At 42.1% G+C, this 24786-nt stretch overlaps 1 protein-coding gene and 1 long non-coding RNA gene across 6 annotated transcripts in view; one reads left to right on the top strand and one right to left on the bottom strand.

Moving 5' to 3' along the window:
• The first annotated feature begins 6323 nt into the window (after positions 1-6323).
• On the top strand, positions 6324-8471 carry LOC112217450. The gene is made up of 3 exons (XR_002948470.2): positions 6324-6779; positions 7259-7314; positions 8010-8471. It is a non-coding gene; the product is annotated as an uncharacterized LOC112217450 (long non-coding RNA).
• A 558-nt stretch (positions 8472-9029) lies between these two features.
• kidins220b (kinase D-interacting substrate 220b) overlaps positions 9030-24786 on the bottom strand; it is a 42261-nt gene continuing 26504 nt past the window's right edge. For 2 of the 5 annotated variants that reach the window (XM_024377741.2, XM_024377740.2), the window contains exons 24-31: positions 23754-23932; positions 23174-23403; positions 19362-19487; positions 18518-18550; positions 16763-16900; positions 16571-16669; positions 13421-13651; positions 9030-11621 (exon numbers count right to left, since the gene is read on the bottom strand). In XM_024377741.2, coding sequence (XP_024233509.1) covers positions 10428-11621; positions 13421-13651; positions 16571-16669; positions 16763-16900; positions 18518-18550; positions 19362-19487; positions 23174-23403; positions 23754-23932 — 2230 coding nt within the window. In that variant the 3' untranslated portion in view covers positions 9030-10427. The remainder of the gene's footprint in view (positions 11622-13420; positions 13652-16570; positions 16670-16762; positions 16901-18517; positions 18551-19361; positions 19488-23173; positions 23404-23753; positions 23933-24786) is intronic. The other 3 variants (XM_024377745.2, XM_024377744.2, XM_024377743.2) reach the window with 2 other exon arrangements.

A 24786-nucleotide genomic window follows, 5' to 3' on the forward strand; every position in this document is an offset into this window, starting at 1 on the left:
ATTGGTTTTTTACCAAATTACCGTATGACAGATCACGTGTTCACCTTGCACACCCTAATTGACAAAAAACAAAACAAAACAAAGGCAAAGTCTTCTCATGCTTTGTTGACTTCAAAAAAGCCTTTGATTCAATTTGGCATGAGGGTCTGCTATACAAATTGATGGAAAGGGGTGTTGAAGGAAAAACATACGACATGATAAAATCCATGTACACAAACAACAAGTGTGAGGTTAAAATTGGAAAAAAACACACATTTATTTCCAGAGGGTCATGGGGTGAAGCAGTGATGCAGTTTAAGCCCCACCCTCTTCCACATATATATCAACAAATTGGCGAGGGCACTAGAACAGTCTGCAGCACCCGGCCTCACCCTACTAGAATCTGAAGTCAAATGTCTACTGTTTGCTGATGATCTGGTGCTTCTGTCACCAACCAAGGAGGGCCTACAGCGGCACCTAGATCTTCTGCACAGATTCTGTCAGACCTGGGCCTTGACACTAAATCTCAGTAAGACAAAAATAATGGTGTTCTGAAAAAGGTCCAGTCGCCAGGACCACAAATACAAATTCCATCTAAACACTTACCCTAGAGCACACAAACTATACATACCTTGGCCTAAACATCAGTGCCACAGGTAACTTCCACAAAGCTGTGAACGAGCTGAGAGACAAGGCAAGAAGGACCTTCTATGCCATCAAAAGGAACATAGAATTCGACATACCAATTAGGATCTGGCAAAAAATACTTGAATCAGTTATAGAACCCATTGCCCTTTATGGTTGTGAGGTATGGGGACTGCTCACCAACCAAGAATTCACAAAATGGGACAAACACCAAAAATCCTTCATGTACAACATAAAACACCAAATAATGCATGCAGAGCAGAATTAGGCCAATACCTGCTAATTATCAAAATCCAGAAAAGAGCTTGTCACGCCCTGACCTTAGAGATCATTCTTATGTCTCTATTTTGGTTTGGTCAGGGCGTGAGTTGGGGTGGGCATTCTATGTTTTGTGTTCTATGTTTTCTGTTTTTGTGTCTGCACCAGACAGAACTGTTTCAGTTTTGTTCGTTCTCCTTGTTATTTTTGTTATTTCAGTGTTCAGTTAATAAAAATAATGAACACGTACCACGCTGCACCTTGGTCCATACCTTCTTCAAACAGCCGTTACAGAGCCATAAATTCTACAGCCATCTAAAAGTAAGCGATTCACAAACCATCCATAACAAAGCCATCACCTACAGAGAGATGAATCCGAAGAAGAGTCCCCTAATAAGCAAGCTGGTCCTGGGGCTCTGTTCACAAACACAAACAGACCCCTCCCCCAGGGCAGCAACACAATTAGACCCAACCAAATCATGAGAAAACAAAAAGATAATTACTTGACACATTGGAAAGAATTAACAAAAAATCTAGAATGCTATTTGGCCCATAACACAGAGTACACCAAGCGTAGACAGACCTGGCTCTCAAGAGAAGACAGGCTATGTGCATACTTCCCACAAAATGAGGTGGAAACTGAGCTGCACTTCCTAACCTGCCAAATATATGACCATCTTGGAGACACATATATCCATCAGATTACACAGATCCACAAAGAATTCGAAAACAAACCCAATTTTGATAAACTCCCATATCTACTGGGTGAAATACCACAGTGTGTCATCACAGCAGCAAGATTTGTGACCTGTTGCCACAAAAAAAGGGCAACCAGTGAAGAACAAACACAATTGTAAATACAACCCATATTTATGTTTTTGGCCATCAAATAAGAATTTGTTCTTAACTGACTTGCCAAGGTAAATAAAGGTCAAATAAAAATACTCATATTTATTTATTTTCCCTTTTGTACTTTAACTATTTGCACATTGTCACAGCACGGTGTATATACATAATAAGACATTTGAAATGTCTTTATTCTTTTGGAACTTCTGTGAGTGTAATGTTTACTGTAAATTTGTATTGTTTATTTTGCTTTTGTTAATTATTTACTTCACTTACTTTGGCAATGTTAACATGTGTCCCATGTCAATAAAGCCCTTCAATTGAATTTAATTGAGAGAGAGACAGAGCGCGAGAGAGAAAGAGAGACACAGAGAGAGAAAGCCTCACTGTGAGCAATAAGAAGACTTAATCGTCATATAAAAGTGGATCCCTTGAAAGTGCAAGTCCTGAAAGTTCTCCCTGGGACAAATCCTGACATGATTGTGTGAACGCATTGAACCAACAGGAGTGAACTGATAGCTGCTGACAAACGGACGACTGTGTGATCACCCTCTCAAGTCACGGTAAGCGGTACAGGAGTGCCAAGTCTAGGTCCAAGAGGCTTCTAAACAGCTTCCACCCCCAAGCCATAAGACTCCTGAATATATAATCAAATGGCTATCCAGACTATTTACTTTGCTCTTTTATGCTGCTGCTACTCTCTGTTATGAACTATGCATAGTCATGTTAATAACTCTACCTACATGTACATATTACCTGAAATACCTCGACTAACCAGTAACCAGTGACCCTCCCCCTTGATATTGTTATTTTACTGCTACTCTTTAATTATTTGTTACTTTTATTTTGGGGGGGCATTTTTCTTAAAACTACATTGTTGGTTAAGGGCTTGTAAGTAAGCATTTTACTCTGTTGTATTCGGCGCATGTGACAAATAACATTTGATTTGAAAGCACCGATTACAGATACATTGGACAAGACAAAATTAATGCAACCAGGATAACAAAATAGGTCAGATTCAGTGCATCCAAAATGGTACCCTATTCCCTATGTAGTGCCCTACATAGGGAATAGGTTGCTATTTGGGATGCCAATATTGTCTACCCTGATCAGATTGTACCCATGAGGACTACAGACTGTATTGAGTCTGTACTGAGCTGTTCTTGTGAGACCAAATGGGATCGAATTCGGGTCTCCTGGGCCCAGTTTTTCAGAAGTTATCATCCGGATTTCACCTATCGGATACAATTAAATGCATAGAAATAGAATGAATAGAACGAGACTGCTTTAGCTCGCTGAGCTAAAGCCTAGATATAAGCTCAGGGAGCTAACGCAAATCTTCAAGTCTCAGGAAAGGGTACCCATCACCTGGCCTCTCATCAGGAACGTCTACCTAAGGGGTATCGGATAATGATTGACTTCCAGGGACAGAGGAACAATGCGAATGTAAAGGGCTCCACCCTGGTCAAGGCTGTGTGTAAGAAGAGAGATGCAGACAGCCAGTGGCATTGTGAGGAATAGCTCACCAAATTATATGGATATCCAATGACGGAAAATTAAAAAACTTTTCTAAACATCCAAATTTCACTTTGGCCACTTAACCCCCTTCTTATAAAACATGTCCTCAAAAGAACTGCTACATTCTCGGTAAGTTTGAAAAGGGGCCCAGAAAAGGAAGTGCTGAGAATAAGTACTCAAATGGTTGCAGCCAAAAGCCCTTACCATTGTGACAGTGTGCATCCCAAATGGCATCCAATTTCCTATAAGGTGTTATAGGGCGCTGAGTTAATTCTGATGGATGAGTAACAGTTGCTCTGAGATGCGATTTAAATGCTGTCCCAGCTTCAACAAGCATTTTGTCCAAAGAAAATAATCTATGACAAAACATAAACCCTGTAACACTGCCCCTGTTGGATAATGTGCAACATTGACGAGCGGGAGGAAAATACCACAAAGTGAAACTTTCAGTAAATATGACAAAATGAACACATTCACTCTCTTATGAATGCTGGAAAGCCGTAATATTTTCACAACTACTCCAGGTCTTCTTCCTCCCCAGTTGAATATCATGAAAACATCAATGTGCTCTTTTTCCCCTTACCTTATTAAGAGTCTACGGTTTATTTGTGCAGGTTGTTTGCATCATCAATTTGAAACAGGGAATGTGCGTACATGCTACTGTATCCAGCAACTTGGGAAGAGAAGAGTGACCATGGAAAATGCATAATGAGGGTTCTGTACATCTCAAATGGCACTCTATTCCTGTATAGTACTCTACTTCTGACCAGAAGTACAGAATGCTTGGAGTCAGTGACCCATTTTCATATTGATCTTAACCGTTGCTGATCAATGACTGTGTTTTACACTGCTTATCTCTATTTTGAATGTCCATTTTCCATTGTCTTAAATACTCCTGAAAAGTACTTAAATTACTTTGACACAGACCTATACAGTATTTTTTATTTTATTTAAACTTTTTTTAACTAGGCAAGTCAGTTAAGAACAAATTCTTATTTACAATGAGAGCCTACCAAAGGCAAAAGGCCTCCTGCGGGGACGGGGGATGGGATTAAAAGTAAAAATAAATCAAATCAAATATAGGACAAAACACACAATCATGACAAGAGAGACAACACAACACTACATAAAGAGAGACCTAGACAACAACATAGCATGGCAGCAACACAAACATGTCAGCAGCACAACATGGTAGCAGCACAACATGGTAGCAGCACAAAACAGGGAACAAACATTATTTGGCACAGACAACAGCACAAAGGGCAAAGAAGGTAGAGACAACAATACATTACACAAAGCAGCCACAACTGTCAGTAAGTGTCCATGATTGAGTCTTTGAATTAAGAGATTGAGATAAAACTGACCTTTAACAGAATGTGACTGGCAGAACGGGTGTTGTATGTGGAGGATGAGGGCTGCAGTAGATATCTCAGATAGGGGGAGTGAGGCTTAAGAGGGTTTTATAAATAAGCATCAACCAGTGGGTCTTGCGACGGTTATACAGAGATGATCAGCTTACAGAGGAGTATAGTGCAGTTATGTATCCTATAAGGAGCTTTGGTGGCAAATCTGATGGCCGAATGGTAAAGAACATCTAGCCGCTCGAGAGCACCCTTACCTGCGGATCTATAAATTACGTCTCCGTAATATAGCATGGGTAGGATGGTCATCTGAATCAGGGTTAGTTTTGCAGCTGGGATGAAAGAGGAGCGATTATGATAGAGGAAACCAAGTCTAGATTTAACTTTAGCCTGCAGCTTTGATATGTGCTGAGAGAAGGACAGTGTACCATCTAGCCATACTCCCAAGTACTTGTATGAGGTGACTACCTCAAGCGCTAAAGCCTCAGAGGATGTAATCACACCTGTGGGGAGAGGGGCACTCTTCTTACCAAACCACACAACCTTTGTTTTGAGGGTGTTCAGAACAAGGTTAAGGGCACAGAATGATTGTTGGACACTAAGAAAGCTTTGTTGTAGGGCGTTTAAGTAGCACATAAACCTGTAGCTGAAAACTACTGGACGCATGAGATATCAGCTCTATCCCAAAAGGCAGCCTATTCCCTATAGTGCACCACTTCTGACCAGTGCCATTAGGGATCTGATCAAAAGAAGTGCACTGTGTTGGAAATAGGGTGCCAGTTGGGACGCTGTACTATTTTCTCACAACAAGCCCTTGGCATCTAGTACAGCTAGTGAATTAAGACAGTAAACAGATAGAAAACAGTAGTTCAGTTGTGTTGAGAAACTCAAACCACCAGTGCAGGTGTGTGGCTCCAGGCACTCCAGGCACTGTGAGAGCTCCATCTCAAGTCAGCTGAGAGCCCGCGCGCTGACTGACAGCTCCCGTCGTCATAGCAGCCGCCAGAGCGGCGCCTGCCTGGCTTCAAGTGCTGCTGTGAATGGGATGCCGTCACAGCGCTGGCGCCAGGCAGTCGGTAGAAGTGGGAGCTTGCGGCGAAGCCAGGCAACTCGCTACAGCTACTGCAGTGTGAGTGCGTTGAGCTCTATGGTGCCAAGCAATCATGAGATTGGGTTCAACTTGGTCCAGTGGGTAAGAAATGGGGGAAACTGCGCACAGCTTTAACGCATGGTAAAGTTAACTCACTCCAGATGAGCTAGGGTCACGAAACGAAATAATGTGCAATTTCCCTCTATGGAAAAAAGGCCAATATAGGCTATCAATAGCTGGAACGTGGAACTGTAGGCTAATACATGGTTATTGGGGTGAACATCTCTGGCGAGTAACCTAATTGGCTCTGCGTAATTAGGAGGTAGTCTACATTTGGCACACTGATGTGCCTTTAGATCACCTATAGGCCCACAGTCAGAAGTAGCCTACAGACTCAGATGACTTCAAAATAGACTTTCACACGAACAGAGAAGAACGTCACTCCAGTGCGCGCCTTCACTTAACTTGCTCAAGAATGCGGAAAATATGGGCGGGGTGGAAATATGTGCTCCATTTGAACCAATTCCATTGCTTTGGACAGTGAGTGACACTTCCAGGAAGCCAATCTACGAGCAGTTCGACCTGAGGCGCGACCAGCCCCGTGCACAAGGCTTATAAAAGGACTTGACAGCGTGCGCACTGCACTGATTGTATTTAGCGAAGTCTGGGAAAGGATATCTGCTTCTTTCATGCGTAATATCTTATCGCACACAACTGTCATCATGAAAGCAATAAGTCCTGTGCGGTCTATGAGAAACAACATCACCAACTCGTCTGAACATGCCCTCGGCATCGCCCGGAGCAAAAGCCCGATGGATGATCCTCTGAGTCTGCTGTACAATATGAACGACTGCTACACCAAGCTGAAAGAACTCGTGCCCAGCCTCCCGCAGAACAAGAACGTTAGTAAAATTGAGATATTGCAGCATGTTATAGACTATATATTAGACCTTCAGATTGCACTGGACTCTAGCTCAATCATCTCCAGCTGCCAACATCAGCAGCAGCGACCGGGACAGCCAGCATCACCCAGGAACCCCTTAGCAACCATCAACTCCGACATCAGCCTCCTCACCTTTCAGGTAAAATTACGAATAATATAGAATAACTTCATTTTTTGTTCCAATGAGGGAACTTCTGTTTTGGAATGGTTCAGAAAAATAAATAGCCTAACATAAACATAGTAGGCTACACAGAAACTAGCGTGTTCAATTGGAGTTCCTATATTTTGATGTAGCCTACCTCCTATGACATGTACAGTATTCATGTAGTCTATGTAATATGTTATATATGCTTACTTTAGTTAAAGGCTTACAGGCTTATATTCAAATATTTATTAGATTATTTCCAAAGCAGCCTTATATTCTGCTTCACATAAATCTGTAAAAAAGTACTAAATCTTTTACTTTTGATTAAGTGCCACTGTTGGCTATTGTACAAGTTACAGCTTGGTGGTGAATGAATAGAAACTAGACCACAGCCACTGTTCTAACTCAGCAATGCCAGTAGCCTCGATCTGTAAACAGTGATATTGAACAGTGGTTGTCTTGTGTGTTTTCAGTCAAATGACCAGCTCCCCAAAGAGACTGATGACAGCTAAACTCTCCCTCTGACTGGGTAAGTATTTCCTTTAATACTGCCATTATTGCATCCATTTCCATATGGAAAAGTAATTTTGCTGAGAGGTAAAAGAAAAGGTGCGCTCAAATGGGTCAACTTTAAGGACATAAAGACTTGGCATCAGTTACACTTTGAAAAGGGTAGTCCATGGACTGTTATATTGTTGACTTGACTGACATTTGACACCACTGATTAACCCACCTGTATCATGATATCATAGGCTCTGGCTACATAATAGACTGGATGGCTACTCCAGTCTGTGGTTGTGTGGGTTCTGAAAACTACTGGTCTGTAGATAATTGTCTGTAAGTAAAAGCAGGCGCCAGCCAGCATCATTATAGCAAGTGTAGATCTATTCCCACGTTGTACTTAGAGGTTGTCAGGATGTTACTTATTTCTCCGACTGTGTCGACGCCTCCATCTGGTACTCAGGGATTGCCCAGTATTTCAGCCTGTGAGTCCCAAATGGCACCCTATTTCCTTAAGTAGTGCCCTATGGGCCCTGTTTAAAAGTAGTGTGCTACATAGGGAAAAGGGTGCCATTTGGGACAGACTTCCACCAGTATTTCAGTGTTTGGTTAAAGTAGAAAAAGAACTGTGGCTTCCTCTCAGGCGCCAGTCTGACTGTCCAGTTCCCTGTCTGTCCTTTAGCCTGGCTTCTCTCTAAATGTTACCCTCTTTTCTCTCCCCAGTCTATTACAGGTGTGTTTTAAACAGGACCCCATGTTCACCTCCACTGGCTGGCTGGATTTCCTCTTGACTTAAGTTTATATTTTTTCCTAAAAGGAGATACAAGTATGTGTTTTATAGTTTTTATTTATCTACTGGCCTTTTATTTTTTTCTTTCAACGGAAGAATGATATCTCACCAACAATGGAAACAAGGACAGATTAACTGACTGGAAAGATAGTATTGAAACGAGGCATCTTTCGACGACAGGATTCTGCCTTTTCCTGGGCAGGTGGCGCATGAAACACAGGAGAACTCTCTAAATGTTTGCTGTTTCTTACAGACGGACTAATGGACACTCACTGTATATAAATGTTAAGACAAAAATCATGCCTGTATAGTATCAGATTGGTTGCAGAGAATATAATGAGGAATGTTGTAAATTGCACTTTTATACAATAATAAATTAGATTCCTTATACTGTACAATTATGTTAATATCCATATTATGTTTTATGAGGGATTATATTGGAACTTTGTAAGTGGTGTAAATATACAGATTTCCAACAACTGACAATTTTCAACATTGTCACTGGACCTTCTCTTACGTCGAAGGATGGTGGAACTGCATTCCATTTAACTTGCTTTTAAATGTATCTGAAAGATTCAGACTATCATTAGGAAGACCACATAACAAGACTCAATGTATTGCAGTTACTAATCATATCCAGTTTTCCAGGATGGTGGGCTGGTGCCCATCTAGTCACTGGTGGTTCTGTAGCTCATGATGCTTTCAATGCCAGGGAAGTGGGTTTGATTCCCGGGACAACCCATACATAAATAACTTATGCCCCATGACTGTAAGTTACTTTGGATAAAATTGCATATTATATTATTACATATTAAGATGCTTTACTACTATTTTTGCATGGGTGGAGCACGCCTCCTGGTGGACGTTAAGAAGAAACTGCTATGAGAACATACTGGTCCATACATATAATTTCCAACACGCCTACGTGGGAACAAACGAGGTCAGACTCTGTATACGGCCAACATCCAGATTTTATTTTTTACAGTCCGATTAATGTCTGATGGCAAAATTCACTTATTTTCCTTTATAGATCGAATCCCCTATTTTTTTCCTCCGACACGGTTATCATCAGACTGGGTAAAATACACCATAGAACATCACAGTGCATGCTACACATTGGAGGGCACTCTGACACTTGCAGACGTCAAACTAATTTGCATATGCATGGCACGGATCATAATCTGTAGCCAGATTTGTGAATCCGATGCCATATGCTTATCAGATGTACATTTCAATGGCATTGGATACATAGTACTAGTGTTACGGGACGAGACAGACCATGACATTTAATAAACCAAAATGATTTTACAACCACTGTTCATTACAAAGAAGCGTACATACAGTCCCAATTTATCACATGGTGAATGCAACGGAATTTTTCTGGAGAGCAATAACTTTCCTGAACATACTACTTTCTCGTTCTACATTTTTTCTTAAAACACTTGTCTATTATTAGTGTCAACGTCCCCTCCCTTTTATCCTCAAATGTTTGTTAGTGTTGTAAGAAGGGCCCCATAGCGCTGGTCAAATGTGGTGCACTTTATAGGGAATAGGGTGCCATTTGGGATGCAAACATAGTTAAAAGTCCTGTGGCTATAGCAACATTGCAGAACAGTTCAGTTGAGTCTCCTCCATGACATTTGCTGGGACACGGCAAAGACAGATCCTACACACACTTTTGTTCAATTGGCTCACGTGTTCATTTGCATTTATTCTTCATCGATCTTCTATTGTACAGAACCCACAAGCTCCATACATCACTAGTTGACACACACAGGGAGCAGCAGCTAAGAATAATACTGTTGGCACATGCTCCTAGACTGGTCCCGGATAGATTTGTGCTCTTGCCAACTCCATTGCTCATTGTCAAATCCCTTGGCATGACAATGAGTGACAAGAAGTTGGCCTGATAGCACAAACAGACTGGCACTCAAGCTTAAAATGCTTGCTCTAGTGCAGGAGAATTCACAAATAGTTGTCAATTATACTGTAAGTAACTAACTACCAAGATAGTATGGGTCACTTCACTTCAGATGATAAAAATACACAATACAACATCAGTACGCTGCCTCTACAGTACATAGTAGCCTCGTGAAACCAGACAGACCGTTGTGCCTTTTATTTCACTGAAGTAAAACAGAATGTGAGCGCACAAAATCAGGCCGGTTTAACGATGCTATCTACATAGTACACAACTAGGAACATATAGCCCTAAAATCTTCATTTATCTACCCATTTAGCTAGCTACTGTACCTTGCTACTCATGCGTTGTTCAGACTACCACACCAAAGATCTACTGACTGAGTGCTCTCCAGGGGTCTCCCTCCTGGGTACGGCGTTGGCGGGGAGGCTCACAGGATGCTCTCGCGCTCCTCTCCGAAGGTGACGGTGTCGGAGGACACGCTGGTGATCTCTGGGGGATCCCCGGGGTTCAGCCCCCGCTTCAGGTGCACCACGCGCACGTTCTCGTTCTGCGGCCCGGACTTGGTGGTGCCAGAACCCGGGGAGATGATGATCTCGCTGGTGGAGGAGGAGGTAGGAGTGGAGCAGGTAGTGTCGGTCGACCCTACCGGAGCACACTGCCCTGGGCAACGCTGCTGCTGGGCGTTGGTGTTGTTGTTGAGGGTGGTGTTGCTGGGCGTGCGGTTCAGGTTGTAGCTCTTGGATGAGGGCCAGCTCTCTTCGGGGCTGCTGGCCAGCAGGCTGCACTGGTCCTCGGAGCAGATGGACATGCGGGCCACGGCTGGGTCCTGGAGGCCACTCAGGCTGCTGGGCAGTCCCATCTTCCTGGCTGCCAGGCTCTGGCTCTCCTCTTGGTCCAGGTCGATGAGGTTGGCCCTTTCCAGCTGGGAAAGGTCGGCCTCCTCGTCCTGCAGAGAGTGGTTGGGGGAGCTCTCATTGGACCGCATGCCAGAGTCCGACGAATCCTTCTTATCCAGCATGGCATCGGAGAGATATTCTTGCCCCTTAACCAGGGCCAGGGAGCTGCTGCAGGAGGATGCTTTGGTTTCACCAAGCTTCTTCCCGTCGCCCAGGAGAGGAGTGTCGGAGTTCTCTGAATCCTCGTCATCGCTGGTCAGCTTCTGGTAACGCAGCCCGCCGGTGGTCTTCAACTTGAGATCGGTGGCTCCCAGAAACAGGCTGCTCCCCCTGTCGCTGGGTCCGGAAGCCTTGCGGCCCAGCAAGGTTTTGGAGGAGCCATGGGGGTCCTGCTTCTCATCTTCCTCTGTGATGGGGTCCAGGGGGGCTTCAGCGTTGGTGAAGTCTGGGGCGTCTACAGCGGGGGGCTTGGCGGTGCTCCTCTTGGCGGTAGCCTTGTCCTTGGTCTTATCTTCGGAGCCGGAGGAGGTCATGAACTGGTTGGGGTGGGGCTGGACGGGCTTCTCTCCCCCGCCTCCGCCCACCTCCAGCGTGGCCATCTGGGCGATGTACTCCTGATAGGCATTGCGGTACTCGGATTGCTGCTTTTCCGTCAGCTTGACGATGTCGTTGGATGACTCCGGGGAGTTGAGGCTGGACATGCTGGGGGTGCGGTGGGTAGGGGCCTGGGGAGAGGAGAGGTTATGAAACATTAAATTTTATAGAGTAAGACATTGAAAGACTGAGGAGGGCCTAGATCTGTGGTCTAAGTATACACCACTGTTCAAAAGTTTTATAACACCAACTCATTCAAGGGTTTTTCTTTATTTTGTACTATTTTCTACATTGTAGAATAATAGTGAAGACATCAAAGCTATGAAATAACATATATGGAATCATGTAGTAACCAAATAAGTGTTAAAACAAATCCAAATATATTTGAGATTCTTCAAATAGCCACCCTTTGCCTTGATGACAGCTTTGCACACTCTTGGCATTCTCTCAACCAGCTTCATGAGGTAGTCACCTGGAATGCATTTCAATTAACAGGTGTGCCTTCTTAAAAGTTAGTTTGTGGAATTTCTTTCCTTCTTAATGCATTTGAGCCAATCAGTTGTGTTGTGACAAGGTAGTGCGGGTATACAGAAGATAGCCCTATTTGGTAAAAGACCAAGTCCATATTATGGTAAGAACAGCTCAAATAAGCAAAGAGAAACAACAGTCCATCATTACTTTAAGACATGAAGGTCAGTCAATATGGAACATTTCAATAACTTTGAAAGTTTCTTCAAGTGCAGTCGCAAAAACCATCAAGCGCTATAATGAAACTGGCTCTCATGATGACCGCCAAAGGAATGGAAGACCCAGAGTTACCTCTGCTGCAGAGGATACGTTCATTAGAGTTACCAGCCTCAGAAATTGCAGTCCAAATGCTTTACAAAGTTAAAGCAACAGACATATCTCAACATCAACTGTTCAGAGGAGACTGCGTGAATCAGGCCTTCATGATCGAATTGCTGCAAAGAAACCACTACTAAAGGACACCAATAAGAAGATAAGGCCTTTCTTGGGCCAAGAAACATGAGCAATGGACATTAGACTGGTGGAAATTTGTCCTTTGGTCCAAATTTGAGATTTTTGGTTCCAACCGCCGTGTCTTTGTGAGATGCGGTGTGGGTGAACAGATGATCTCCGCATGTGTATTTCCCACCGTAAAGCATGGAGGATGAGGTGTTATGGTGTGACAGTGCTTTGCTGGTGACACAGTCTGTGATTTATTTAGAATTCAAGGCATATTTAACCAGCACGGCTACCACAGCATTCTGCAGCGATACGCCATCCATCCCATCTGGTTTGGGTTTAGTGGGACATTTGTTTTTCAACAGGACAATGACCCAACACACCTCCAGGCTGTGTAAGGGCTATTCGACCAAGAAGGAGAGTGATGGAGTGCTGCACCAGATGACCTGGCCTCCACCGAATTGAGTTGGTTTGGGATGAGTCGGACTGCATAGTGAAGGAAAAGCAGCCAAAATGTGCTCAGCATATGTGAAAACTCCTTCAAGACTGTTGGAAAAGCATTCCAGGTGAAGCTGGTTGAGAGAATGCCAAGAGTGTGCAAAGCTGTAAACAAGGCAAAGGGTGGCTATTTGAAGAATCTCAAATATATTTTGATTTGTTTAACACTTATTTGGTTATTACATGATTCCATATGTGTTATGTCATAGTTTCGATGTCTTCACTATTATTCTACAATGTAGAAAATACTAAAAAGAAAAGAAAAACCCATGATGAGTAGGTGTTCTAAAACTTTTGACCAGTAGTGTACATGAAGGCAAATTGGCTATCATTTGGTTTTCATACAGGTCAACGACTTAAATTATGGTTCTGTACATATAGTTATTCAATACCAGTCTTTCTGTCAATGTAATATAATGATGCAATATAGACCTCTCTACAATGGAAAATACCACCAGTCACTCACCATCCATGTGTTGTTGCTGTTCCTGGGAGGCTCATCCAGTCCCACGTTGCTTAGCTCCTCAAAGCTCAGGTTGAAGCTGTACATTGGTGAGTTGGCATCGAGGTTGGCGGCGCCAGCTTGGGGCGGGGCGACCTGGCGCCTTGGTTCCCCGTGGCCCGTCACACTGCTGCCCATCTCGCTGGGAGCCTCCTCATGAAGCACCTGGCTCTCCACGTGACGCATCTCCAACACCTAGAAGAAGAAGATGTAGGAGGACTACAGATGACTGGGTTTAGGGTGTCCAATCAAAAACACATATTTTGACCAATGGGTAAAATTATAACCCTTTAAGAAAACCAAACCTCATGTGTCTATAGTAATCTGTTAAAAAATTATTAGAGATTTTACCCTTGTAGAATAGGCCAGCATTATGGTGACTAAATCAATGGAGGCCAGAGAACAAGTGTGGTCAAAAATCTGGAAAATTGCATCATGTCAGCTAGGCTGGATTCTGTGCAAAAATTAAGGCTATACAGGCTACCTGACAGGCTCACTTTCCTGTTGAACTTGTTATCTTTTTTATTGAATTTTAAACAATATAGAGGTAAGATGTATATTGATTTTGAAACATGACATGTAATATTTTCATATTTTAGCATATGCTTTTCATTTGTAATTGGAAATTCCTGTTATTTTTCAAATATTTCTCACAAAAACAAACGTATCGCTGTGAAATGTCAATGGAGCACTGAATTTACAGATGTAAGATCTTAATTTGATCTCTTTTGTTGCTGACTATTTTCCTGCACAGACGGAAATGCAATCTTGTAGTGTACTCAAGGTTTAAAAAGACTTCTAAAGTTTGTAATTTCCACTTTAAAATGTCAGACTTGATTTGCCCTAACAAATAATGTATTAACCCCTACAAAAAATGTACATGAACTATGATCCACATAATAATTCACATTTCCTGTTGCTGCAGGATTATGTTCCTTCTGTAGCAAACTGGCTCAAATTAAGATCCTACATCTGTATAAGCTTTTATTTTCAAAGCCTTTTACATTTAATTCAGCTCGTGTCATGCTAATTTTGCGTTTTGTGATCCGCAGAAACAACTTTGAAGACAACGACCACAAAATGTAAAAGTGACAAAAGTTGTTTACGAGAAACATGCACAGCTATGTCAACAGAGCTCGGTGCTTATCATAGGATGTATTAGGTACGAAATCCAACTCTTTGGATATAATGTTAATGATTTGTTAGAGAAAGACCCCACTGAACGATTCAGAACATGAATACTATTTGTCTTAGTAAAAATGTATTTTATAACATAAGGACGTGAAATTTCATCACCAAAGCGCATTTTGGGCAGAGTGGATAGACACCGTACTGAGTTAAGAACCATACTGTAACAGCAGTGTCCACTGTTAAAGCTGATGGTAAAATACACTACAGTGCCTTGCGAAAGTATTCGGCCCCCTTGAACTTTGCGACCTTTTGCCACATTTCAGGCTTCAAACAAAGATATAAAACTGTATTTTTTTGTGAAGAATCAACAACAAGTGGGACACAATCATGAAGTGGAACGACATTTATTGGATATTTCAAACTTTTTTAACAAATCAAAAACTGAAAAATTGGGCGTGCAAAATTATTCAGCCCCTTTACTTTCAGTGCAGCGAACAGTCTCCAGAAGTTCAGTAAGGATCTCTGAATGATCCAATGTTGACCTAAATGACTAATGATGATAAATACAATCCACCTGTGTGTAATCAAGTCTCCGTATAAATGCACCTGCACTGTGATAGTCTCAGAGGTCCGTTAAAAGCGCAGAGAGCATCATGAAGAACAAGGAACACACCAGGCAGGTCCGAGATACTGTTGTGAAGAAGTTTAAAGCCGGATTTGGATACAAAAAGATTTCCCAAGCTTTAAACATCCCAAGGAGCACTGTGCAAGCGATAATATTGAAATGAAAGGAGTATCAGACCACTGCAAATCTACCAAGACCTGGCCGTCCCTGTAAACTTTCAGCTCATACAAGGAGAAGACTGATCAGAGATGCAGCCAAGAGGCCCATGATCACTCTGGATGAACTGCAGAGATCTACAGCTGAGGTGGGAGACTCTGTCCATAGGACAACAATCAGTCGTATATTGCACAAATCTGGCCTTTATGGAAGAGTGGCAAGAAGAAAGCCATTTCTTAAAGATATTCATAAAAGTGTTGTTTAAAGTTTGCCACAAGCCACCTGGGAGACGCACCAAACATGTGGAAGAAGGTGCTCTGGTCAGATGAAACCAAAATGGAACTTTTTGGCAACAATGCAAAACGTTATGTTTGGCGTAAAAGCAACACAGCTCATCACCCTGAACACACCATCCCCACTGTCAAACATGGTGGTGGCAGCATCATGGTTTGGGCCTGCTTTCCTTCAGCAGGGACAGGGAAGATGGTTAAAATTGATGGGAAGATGGATGGAGCCAAATATAGGACCATTCTGGAAGAAAACCTGATGGAGTCTACAAAAGACCTGAGACTGGGACGGAGATTTGTCTTCCAACAAGACAATGATCCAAAACATAAAGCAAAATCTACAATGGAATGGTTCAAAAATAAACATATCCAGGTGTTAGAATGGGCAAGTCAAAGTCCAGACCTGAATCCAATCGAGAATCTGTGGAAAGAACTGAAAACTGCTGTTCACAAATGCTCTCCATCCAACCTCACTGAGCTCGAGCTGTTTTGCAAGGAGGAATGGGAAAAAATTTCAGTCTCTCGATGTGCAAAACTGATAGAGACATATCCCAAGCGACTTACAGCTGTAATCGCAGCAAAAGGTGGCGCTACAAAGTATTAACTTAAGGGGGCTGAATAATTTTGCACGCCCAATTTTTCAGTTTTTGATTTGATTTGTAAAAAAGTTTGAAATATCCAATAAATGTCGTTCCACTTCATGATTGTGTCCCACTTGTTGTTGATTCTTCAAAAAAAAATACAGTTTTATATCTTTATGTTTGAAGCCTGAAATGTTACAGTTTTATATCTTTATGTTTGAAGCCTGAAATGTGGCAAAAGGTCGCAAAGTTCAAGGGGGCCGAATACTTTCGCAAGGCACTGTACACAATAAAAAGAAACAGGTAAGAGCAAAGTTAGAGCCAAAGTACTCACCGTTCCTCTGAAGAGCTGCCAGTCTCCAAAGTTCATTTTCATCTCATTCTTCAGTTCATCGATGTTGCACTGGGTCAGAACTCTGCCGTTTACATTAGCCTGAGGGAGAGAAGCAATGGAGAGATGTCAGAAATTCTCACTCACTCACTCAACTCACTCACCTCACTCACCTCACTCACCTCACTCACTCACCTTCTTGATGGTGGCTGTGTACTGGACCAGCATGCTCTGGTCGATGCCCTCGATCTGTTTGACACGCTCACACACTGCGTCTGTGTTCATGGAGCTCAGGAGGATGCCCGGGGTGGCCGACACCACAGAGGCAGAACCCTGACACACACACACACAACCAGGTCCAGAACACATTGTCAATGACAGGTACAGCTGAAGGACAAAACCTGGGTGAATAGCTATTTGATGGACGTTAGAATTCCGAATACAATTTCTCCCCTTTCAAGTTATTATGTATCTCACTATTGTAGTATGCTCTGCCAGTCTGGGTAAAAATGGAATAACATAGAATCACATAAAATAAGAGTTCCATGCTGAAACTCCATTCAAACCTGCAAAGGTATAAAGGCATGGTATAGGGGAGAGCAACATGAAGAGAACGTAGGCCACATAAACCATGAGTAGGTACAGTATGAGAGAAATATAATATCTGATCTATAATGGGTTGTTGATGAGAGTGGCGTTATCCTAGGGTGAATATAGCATGGTACAGTATGGCAATGGGATGTCGACTATGGGTTATTAGAGGTTGTCACGGCATTAGGCCCAGACCAAACATTGTCAGTGAGTGGATGAGAGAATACTGTATGGTAAAACACCTTGGATGTTATCTGTGAGGAGGAAATGACATCACTTCCTGTTATCTGTAAAGTATTTACTACTACTAGGTTACTCACTAACGCAAGAGTTACACCATAGAAATAGAATCACAATAAAGGATATCCCCTCAGACCATTGAATTGACTTGAATGAGGATGTCCGTTCTAGTGATTCTATTTCTTTGAGTTAGATATGACACCACACACCTCACCAAAGACGAATGGAGAAAATATTACAGGTAAGTGATACACATCTAGTGCTAGATTGCTGTGATGCTAGTTTGGATAGAATGCACACAGCAATAAAATGGTGCATGACTATTATTTATTCAAACGGGTTAGTTTCAGATCTTCATGAAACCACAGGGAATGCCACTGACTGAGTAGAAGGGCTGTCTTCATAGGACATGTCGACTTTGATGAGGTGGGGGAGGTGGGAGTGTGTAAGGGTTTGTGGTAAGGAGAGGACTTCAGCTAATGTTTGAAATGCTTATAGAGACTGTACAAGTGACTAAATCAAACATGTATCTTACAAGGTTCCAAAACGTGTCATTGAAAATAGGCCTTAAGCAGTATTGCAATATTAAGGACAGAAGCACTATGAGCAGATCAAATATTTCACTAGTCAGCAGCCTTGTAGTGTTCAGTATCTACATCAGTTAGTATCCTAACAAGAGAGCTAGAGCGTCGCAATAACAGTCCATTTTAGCTGCAACACTGGAAGCGTAGCTTTTGCAGGCATGAGAAGAATGCGAGACACTTTATCAAGTGTTCTTGGGCGTGAGCGGCATGTCAAATTCTTGAAAGTAGAACCAGGGCGTAAATTTACACCGAGCAACACAAGCTTCTCGCGGTGCCGTGCCGCCTACGCCCAGGTTTCATTGACATGAATGGGAGCGTCTCGTGCTCTGAAACAGTTACTCGTCCAGTGTAGCACGCCTGTAACTCCCGGTTCCCATTTGAGAGAGTAGGCTAGAGTTCCAAAGGTGCATGCTAGGACTGTGGTCAGATCACTTCTCGGAAGGGGTTAGTTTGTCGGTCTAGGTAGTAGGAGGGCAGCATTAGCAAAGGGAGTAAAAAGCCAGAGTTAGGGACAAAAATCAGATGATTTCAGTACCTGCTTCTTTTTCAAAGACGGTACATTTAACGGCTTGGAGAGGAGGAGAGAGAATGAGAGGTGGAAAGAGAGAGGGAAAGGTGAGGAGGGAGTGGCATACAGCAGGTGTTCATCAGGGATGGATGTGGGTAGAGAACATTAGGAAGACATACAGCTGACAAACATCATCGTTGTAGTGGAGAAAAAACATTAAGGAGGCAGACATCTTCAAGACAGGAAATAGAGAAAAAGAGAGTGGATTGAGAGAGAAATACAAAGAAAGAGCAGAGAGAGAGACAGAAATACAAAGAAAGAGAGTGGAGCGAGAGAAAGGAGGCATGTCTTCATCATGAGGATGAGAAAAATGTGTTTGATATCTGCAGGGTTCAGTGGTTTTTAGGGCAGTTTGATGCTGAGGTAGCAAGGTCATTGTGTTTCTGTGTTTGTGGGGGGCGGGGGGGTGTATGACGAAGAAAGAGCAGCATGTTTTTGTAACAGAGGGATGTGTTTCTTGTGAAATTAACTTCTCTCTTAGAATCTATGGGCACTGACTTTGCTCATAACTTCTTTATTGAGGACAAATGTACTTCCCATGACAGTGATGTGTTGTCGTCTTTACCTAGCTATCTTAAGATGAATGCACTAACTGTAAGTCGCTATGGATAAGAGCGTATGCTAAATGACAAAAGTGTGAAATGTAGAATCCGATCAGAATGTTCTGATGTTTAACCAATCTGAATCAGAAGGTTCAAACAAGCATGTAGAAGCTAATTAAAATGTACATGTTTATACATCCAGAGATGCCATTCTAGATGCACTACTTCTATCTATGCACTATGACGTACTGGCTAAGTCTAATACTTACGTGTCCACTGCTCGGATCCCGGTGAAAGCCACTTTTAAGTGGGAATGGACGTGGTGGAGGTGCATGAACAGGGAAAGTGCCCATGTACTGACGTGGCAGCTGGTAAACATGATGGGGGAAATATGGCTAGAGGGAGGGGGGGAATACCAGGGAGATAGGAAACACGTTTAACATGGGGTAAAATAAAATGAAAACAACACTTAAAAGGTGTCTGATGATGAGATATGAGAAACAGACTGAGGCAAATAGAATTAAATTAAAACAGGCAAATTAAATACATTCCCAGCCAGTCTAATACACTTCAGAAAGTATACACACCCCTTGACGTTTTCGAAATTTTGTTGTTTTACAAACTGGATTTTGGGCCCACACAATACAGCACAATCTCAAAGTGGATTTATGTTTTTCAATTATTTTTTTTACAAATTAATAAAAAATGAAAAAGCTGAAATGTCTTGAGTCAATAAGTATTCAACCACATTGTCATGGCAAGCCTAAATTGGTTAAGGAGTAAAAATGCGCTTAAAACAAGTTTATATGGAGTCTGTGTGCAATAATAGTGTTCAACATGATTTTTTAATGACTACCAAATTTCTGTACCCCACACATACAAACATTTCAAACACAGGTTCAACTGCAAAGACCAGGGAGATTTTCCAATGCCTCGCAAAGAAGGGCACCTATTGGTAGATGGGTAAAAAAAATGAAAAAGCAGACACTGAATATCCCTTTGAGCATGGTGAAATTATTAATTACACTTTGGATGTTGTATCAATACACCCAGCCACTACAAAGATACAGGCGTCCTTCCTAACTCAGTTGCCGGAGAAGAAGGAAACTGCTCACGGATTTCACCATGAGGCCAATGGTGACTTTAAAACAGTTACAGAGTTTAATGGCTCTGATTGGAGAAAACTGAGAATGGATCAACAACATTGTAGTTACTCCACAATACTAACCTGACTGACAGAGTGAAAAGGAAGACTGTACAGAATAAAACTATTCCAAAACATGCATTCTGTTTGCATTATGGCACTAAAGTAAAACTGAGGCAGACTCATCCATTGCTTAAAAATATTACATGTTTGCATCAAGGCACTAAAGTAATAATGTAAAAAAAAATTAAAAAAATAAACTTTATGCCCTAAATATAAAGCGTTACGTTTAGGGCAAATTCAACACAACACATCACTTGAGTACCACACTTCATATTTTCAAGCATGGTGGTGGCTGCATGGATGGCTGCATGGGTATGCTTGTCATCAGCAAGGACTAGAGAGTTTTTTTTAGGATAAAAAGATACAGATCAGAGCTGAGCCCAGGCAAAATCATAGCGGAAAACCTTGTTCAGTCTGCTTTCCAACAGACACTGGGAAACAAATTCACCACTCGACAGGACAATAACCTAAAACACAAGACCAAATATAAACTGAAGTTGCTTACAAGGACAACATCGAATGTTCGGCCTAGTTACAGATTGGACTTAAAATCGTCTCGAAAATCTATGGCAAGACTTGAAAATGCTCAACAACTTGACAGAGCTTGAATATTTTTTTAAAAAGAATAATGTGCAAATATAGTCAAATCCAGGTGTGAAAAGCCCTTTTGTTACTTTTACTCCCTTTTCTCAAATTTTGTGGTATCCAATTGGTAGTTACACTCGTCTCATCGCTGCGACTCCCGTACAGACTAGGGAGAGGTGAAGGTCGAGAGCCGTGCGTCCTGTGAAACACAACTCAACCAAGCAGCACTGCTTCTTGACACAATGCCCACTTAACCCTGGATTAGGACATCCTTGCCGACCCGACCCTCCCCTAACCTGGAGGACGCTGGGCCAATTGTGTGCCGCCCATGGTTCTCCCGGTCATGGACGGCTGCGACAGAGCCTGTACTCGAACCCAGAATCGCCTAGTGGCACAGCTAGGACAGCGATGCAGTGTCTTAGACCACTGCGCCACAAGACTTACCCAAAAAGACGTAGAGCTGTTATCGCTGCCAATAGTGATTCTAACATGTATTACTCAGGGATATTTCTGTATTTAATTTTCAATACATTTGCAAAATTTCTAAAAATATGTTTTCACTTTGTCATTATTGGGGTACTGTGTGTAGATGGATGAGAGAAAATACATATACTTAATTTATTTTGAAATCAGGTTGTAACACAACAAAATGTGGAATAAGTCAAGGGGTATGAATACTTCCTGTAGGCACCGTGTGTATGTTACATTAAAGATAACTGAAACATTACAAAACTATAAATAACATGACAGCTCTGTAAATGATATACCAAAAGTGTCCGCAAAGTGAGAAGGGGGACAATAACATAAAAATGATTGGAAGGGTGGTGGGAAATGCAGACAAAGTCATGGGTTGAGGTTCGAAGCCCTTTGCTTTGTTGCAGAGGCCATCACGTGTCCTCTTAATTTACAGCATTTCCCCTCACTCAGACAACAAATAATTAGCAAGTTGCCCAATTAGCGAGAGGGATGGGGGCAACTTATTGTCGTATGCGGTGCTCAAGTTCAGAATGGCTGTCAGTCAAATATCGCATGTTACTGTGCAGCTGCATTCCAATTAAGGCACTTATCTAAAGCCCTGTAAATTCCGTGATGCGGAAAACGCGGACAGAATCATGAATCCAGACATTAAAACTGAATTCAACAATATTAAAAATGGTTTTGAACTTAGTAGGATATAAACTAAATGAATTTATAATTAATTCATTTTCCAGAGTTTATCATAAGACATGAACAGAATGCATCAAGTGATTCGTATTTCCTGCAACTTTCTGATAAAGCAACAAGAATTCCCCATCTGTGTTGCGCACATCTACCACTTTGTGTAGCCTATTTCCCTAAAATCTTCTCAATTTAAATGTTAACTACAAAGTATCCTATGCTTACCTGGCAGAATGATATCATGATTATTAATCCAGTGGGTATTTGATTTGCAAACGCTACCAACACATGTGCGCTACAAAAACATAGATAAACAGCCTCTTGCTAGGTGGCATTAGAATTAAAGGGTAGATGCACCCAAAATTCTATAATTTTTCCCAGGCCTCAAAAGTGGCCTTCTGATGTGGTTTAAGCCTTTTTTGTGGACTTAGAACACCCAATTTTGTTGTTTATCTATAAAAAGAGCAAAAAACGGAATATACAGGGGAAAACGGAAACCAGGAAAAACTAAACGGATAAAAAAACTAGTTGGGAAAAACTAAACAGCATCAAGCAAATAATACAATTGATTTCATAGGGCCCTACTTATCAGTGCCCAAATCTGGGTATGAGTGTAAAGGGCTACAGGACATTCTACTCCAACATGCATGAACATTTAATTCATTCTTATTCTTTGAAACGCATCTGGAAATCAAGGACAGTTCAATAGCATCTCTTGATGTCAATGACATCACCAGCCAAATCTATATTAACCCCAAAAATGATATAGCTAGCGTAACGTTACTGCATTTTAGTGTACGCATACACGTAACTGCCAAAATAAAGGAAACACCAGCATATAGTGTCTTAATAGGGCGTTGGACCCACACGAGCGAGAATAGCTTCAATGCACCTTGGCATAGATTCTACAAGTGTCTGGAACTCTATAGGGGGGATGCGACACCATTCTTCCACAAGTAACTCGGCGACGATTTAGCAGCAGGGGAAACACTGGACACGATATAGGCCTTGAGTCAGAGTCTACAACTGAAGCTTTGGTCATTCCGTTTGGAACCAGGCCCTTCTCAGAGTCCTGGAAATGAAAGGACCATGATGTTGACGACATGGTGGTGTTCTTCCCTATACACTCACCCTGTTGTAGAAGGGGTGCTGGGGGCCAGCTATGCCACTGTAGTAGCTGCTGTGTGGCGGTGGGGACACCACCCCTGGCGGGTTGAAGGGCCCGTTGAAGGAGGGGGAGTAGGCGGACATGCCTGACTGCTGGCTGTAGACGGAGGTAGGGCGGGGAGCGGCCTCCTGCAAGGGCAGACTAGGATAGGTCACTGCTCCGATGCTCATCTGCTCTCTGGCAGCACGCACATCTGGGGGGGAGAAGAGGGAGAGATACAGGCAAAGAGAAATGTGAAATTCAAAGTTGTAAAAAAAAAGTAATTGAACTCTTCCAGTCTCTTTCAGAAATCATCCAAAAGTCAACTGCTGTATTCAGGTTGCCTACGTCATGTCTACAAACAATTGTGTGGAACTCAAATGATTTGGCACACAGACACAGTTAGCTAGGCTCCCCTTCACCTGCGGCATGCACGTCAGAGAGCGAGAGAGGGAAAGAGGGACGCTGACAGAAAAAGTTTTTACAAAACTCAGATGTTGTAAATCAACTAATAAGTACATAAAACTTGAAACAAACTATAGTACCTCTATGACTCTCACTCACCTGCGATGATCTCTCGTAGTTTGGGGTCGAGGTTGACGGTGCAGGGCAGGAAAGTTTTCATGTCGCGCGAGTTGAGGACCGGGGTACGGGAGGAGAGGAACACCTCGAAGCTACGCACATCCCCGTCAATCTCCAACAGGGGCTCCACATCTTTAGTGGTGGGAATGTTTTTGGAGATCCTAAAAACACCAGAGATAATCATTGAAAAAGCCATTACAGATGAGGAAAGAACTATAGCTCTTCTAAACTGAAAGGCTGCTTCTTTTGTCTGGCACACTTTTATGTAGCTTACCCACAAAAGACTTAGATACAACATAAAATATATCTTTATCCAAAACATGTAGGTACGGGAAGGAGGTTACAGGAAATTAAATTGCAATAAGGAAAATAATATCATTAAAAATAAGAAAAAATAAGAATTCTGTGAGCTTCATGGATAAGACAGACATAAAATAATATTTCAAATGACAATGAAGGAAGTTTGAATCATTCTGGGTAACATTTTTTTAATGGAATATACAGTTGAAGTCGGAAGTTTACATACACTTAGGTTGGAGTCATTAAAACTTGTTTTTCAACCACTCCACAAATTTCTTGTTAACAAACTATAGTTTTGACAAGTTGGTTAGGACATCTACTTTGTGCATGACACAAGCACATTTTTTCAACAATTATTTACAGACAGATTATTTCACTTATAAATCAGTGTATCACAATTCCAGTGGGTCAGAAGTTTACATACACTAAGTTGACTGAGCCTTTAAACAGCTTGGAAAATTCCAGAAAATGATGTCATGGTTTAGAAGCTTCTGATAGGCTAATTGACATCATTTGAGTCAGTTGGAGGTGTACCTGTGGATGTATTTCAAGGCTTACCTTCAAACTCAGTGCCTCTTTGCTTGACATCATGGGAAAATCAAAAGAAATCAGCCAAGACCTCAGAATTTTTTTTTGTAGAACTCCACAAGTCTGGTTCATCCTTGGGAGCAATTTCCAAACGCCTGAAGGTACCACATTCATATGTACAAACAAT

The sequence above is a fragment of the Oncorhynchus tshawytscha genome, linkage group LG18 (assembly GCF_018296145.1).
Source record: "Oncorhynchus tshawytscha isolate Ot180627B linkage group LG18, Otsh_v2.0, whole genome shotgun sequence".
In the NCBI taxonomy this organism is placed as follows: Eukaryota; Metazoa; Chordata; class Actinopteri; order Salmoniformes; family Salmonidae; genus Oncorhynchus; species Oncorhynchus tshawytscha.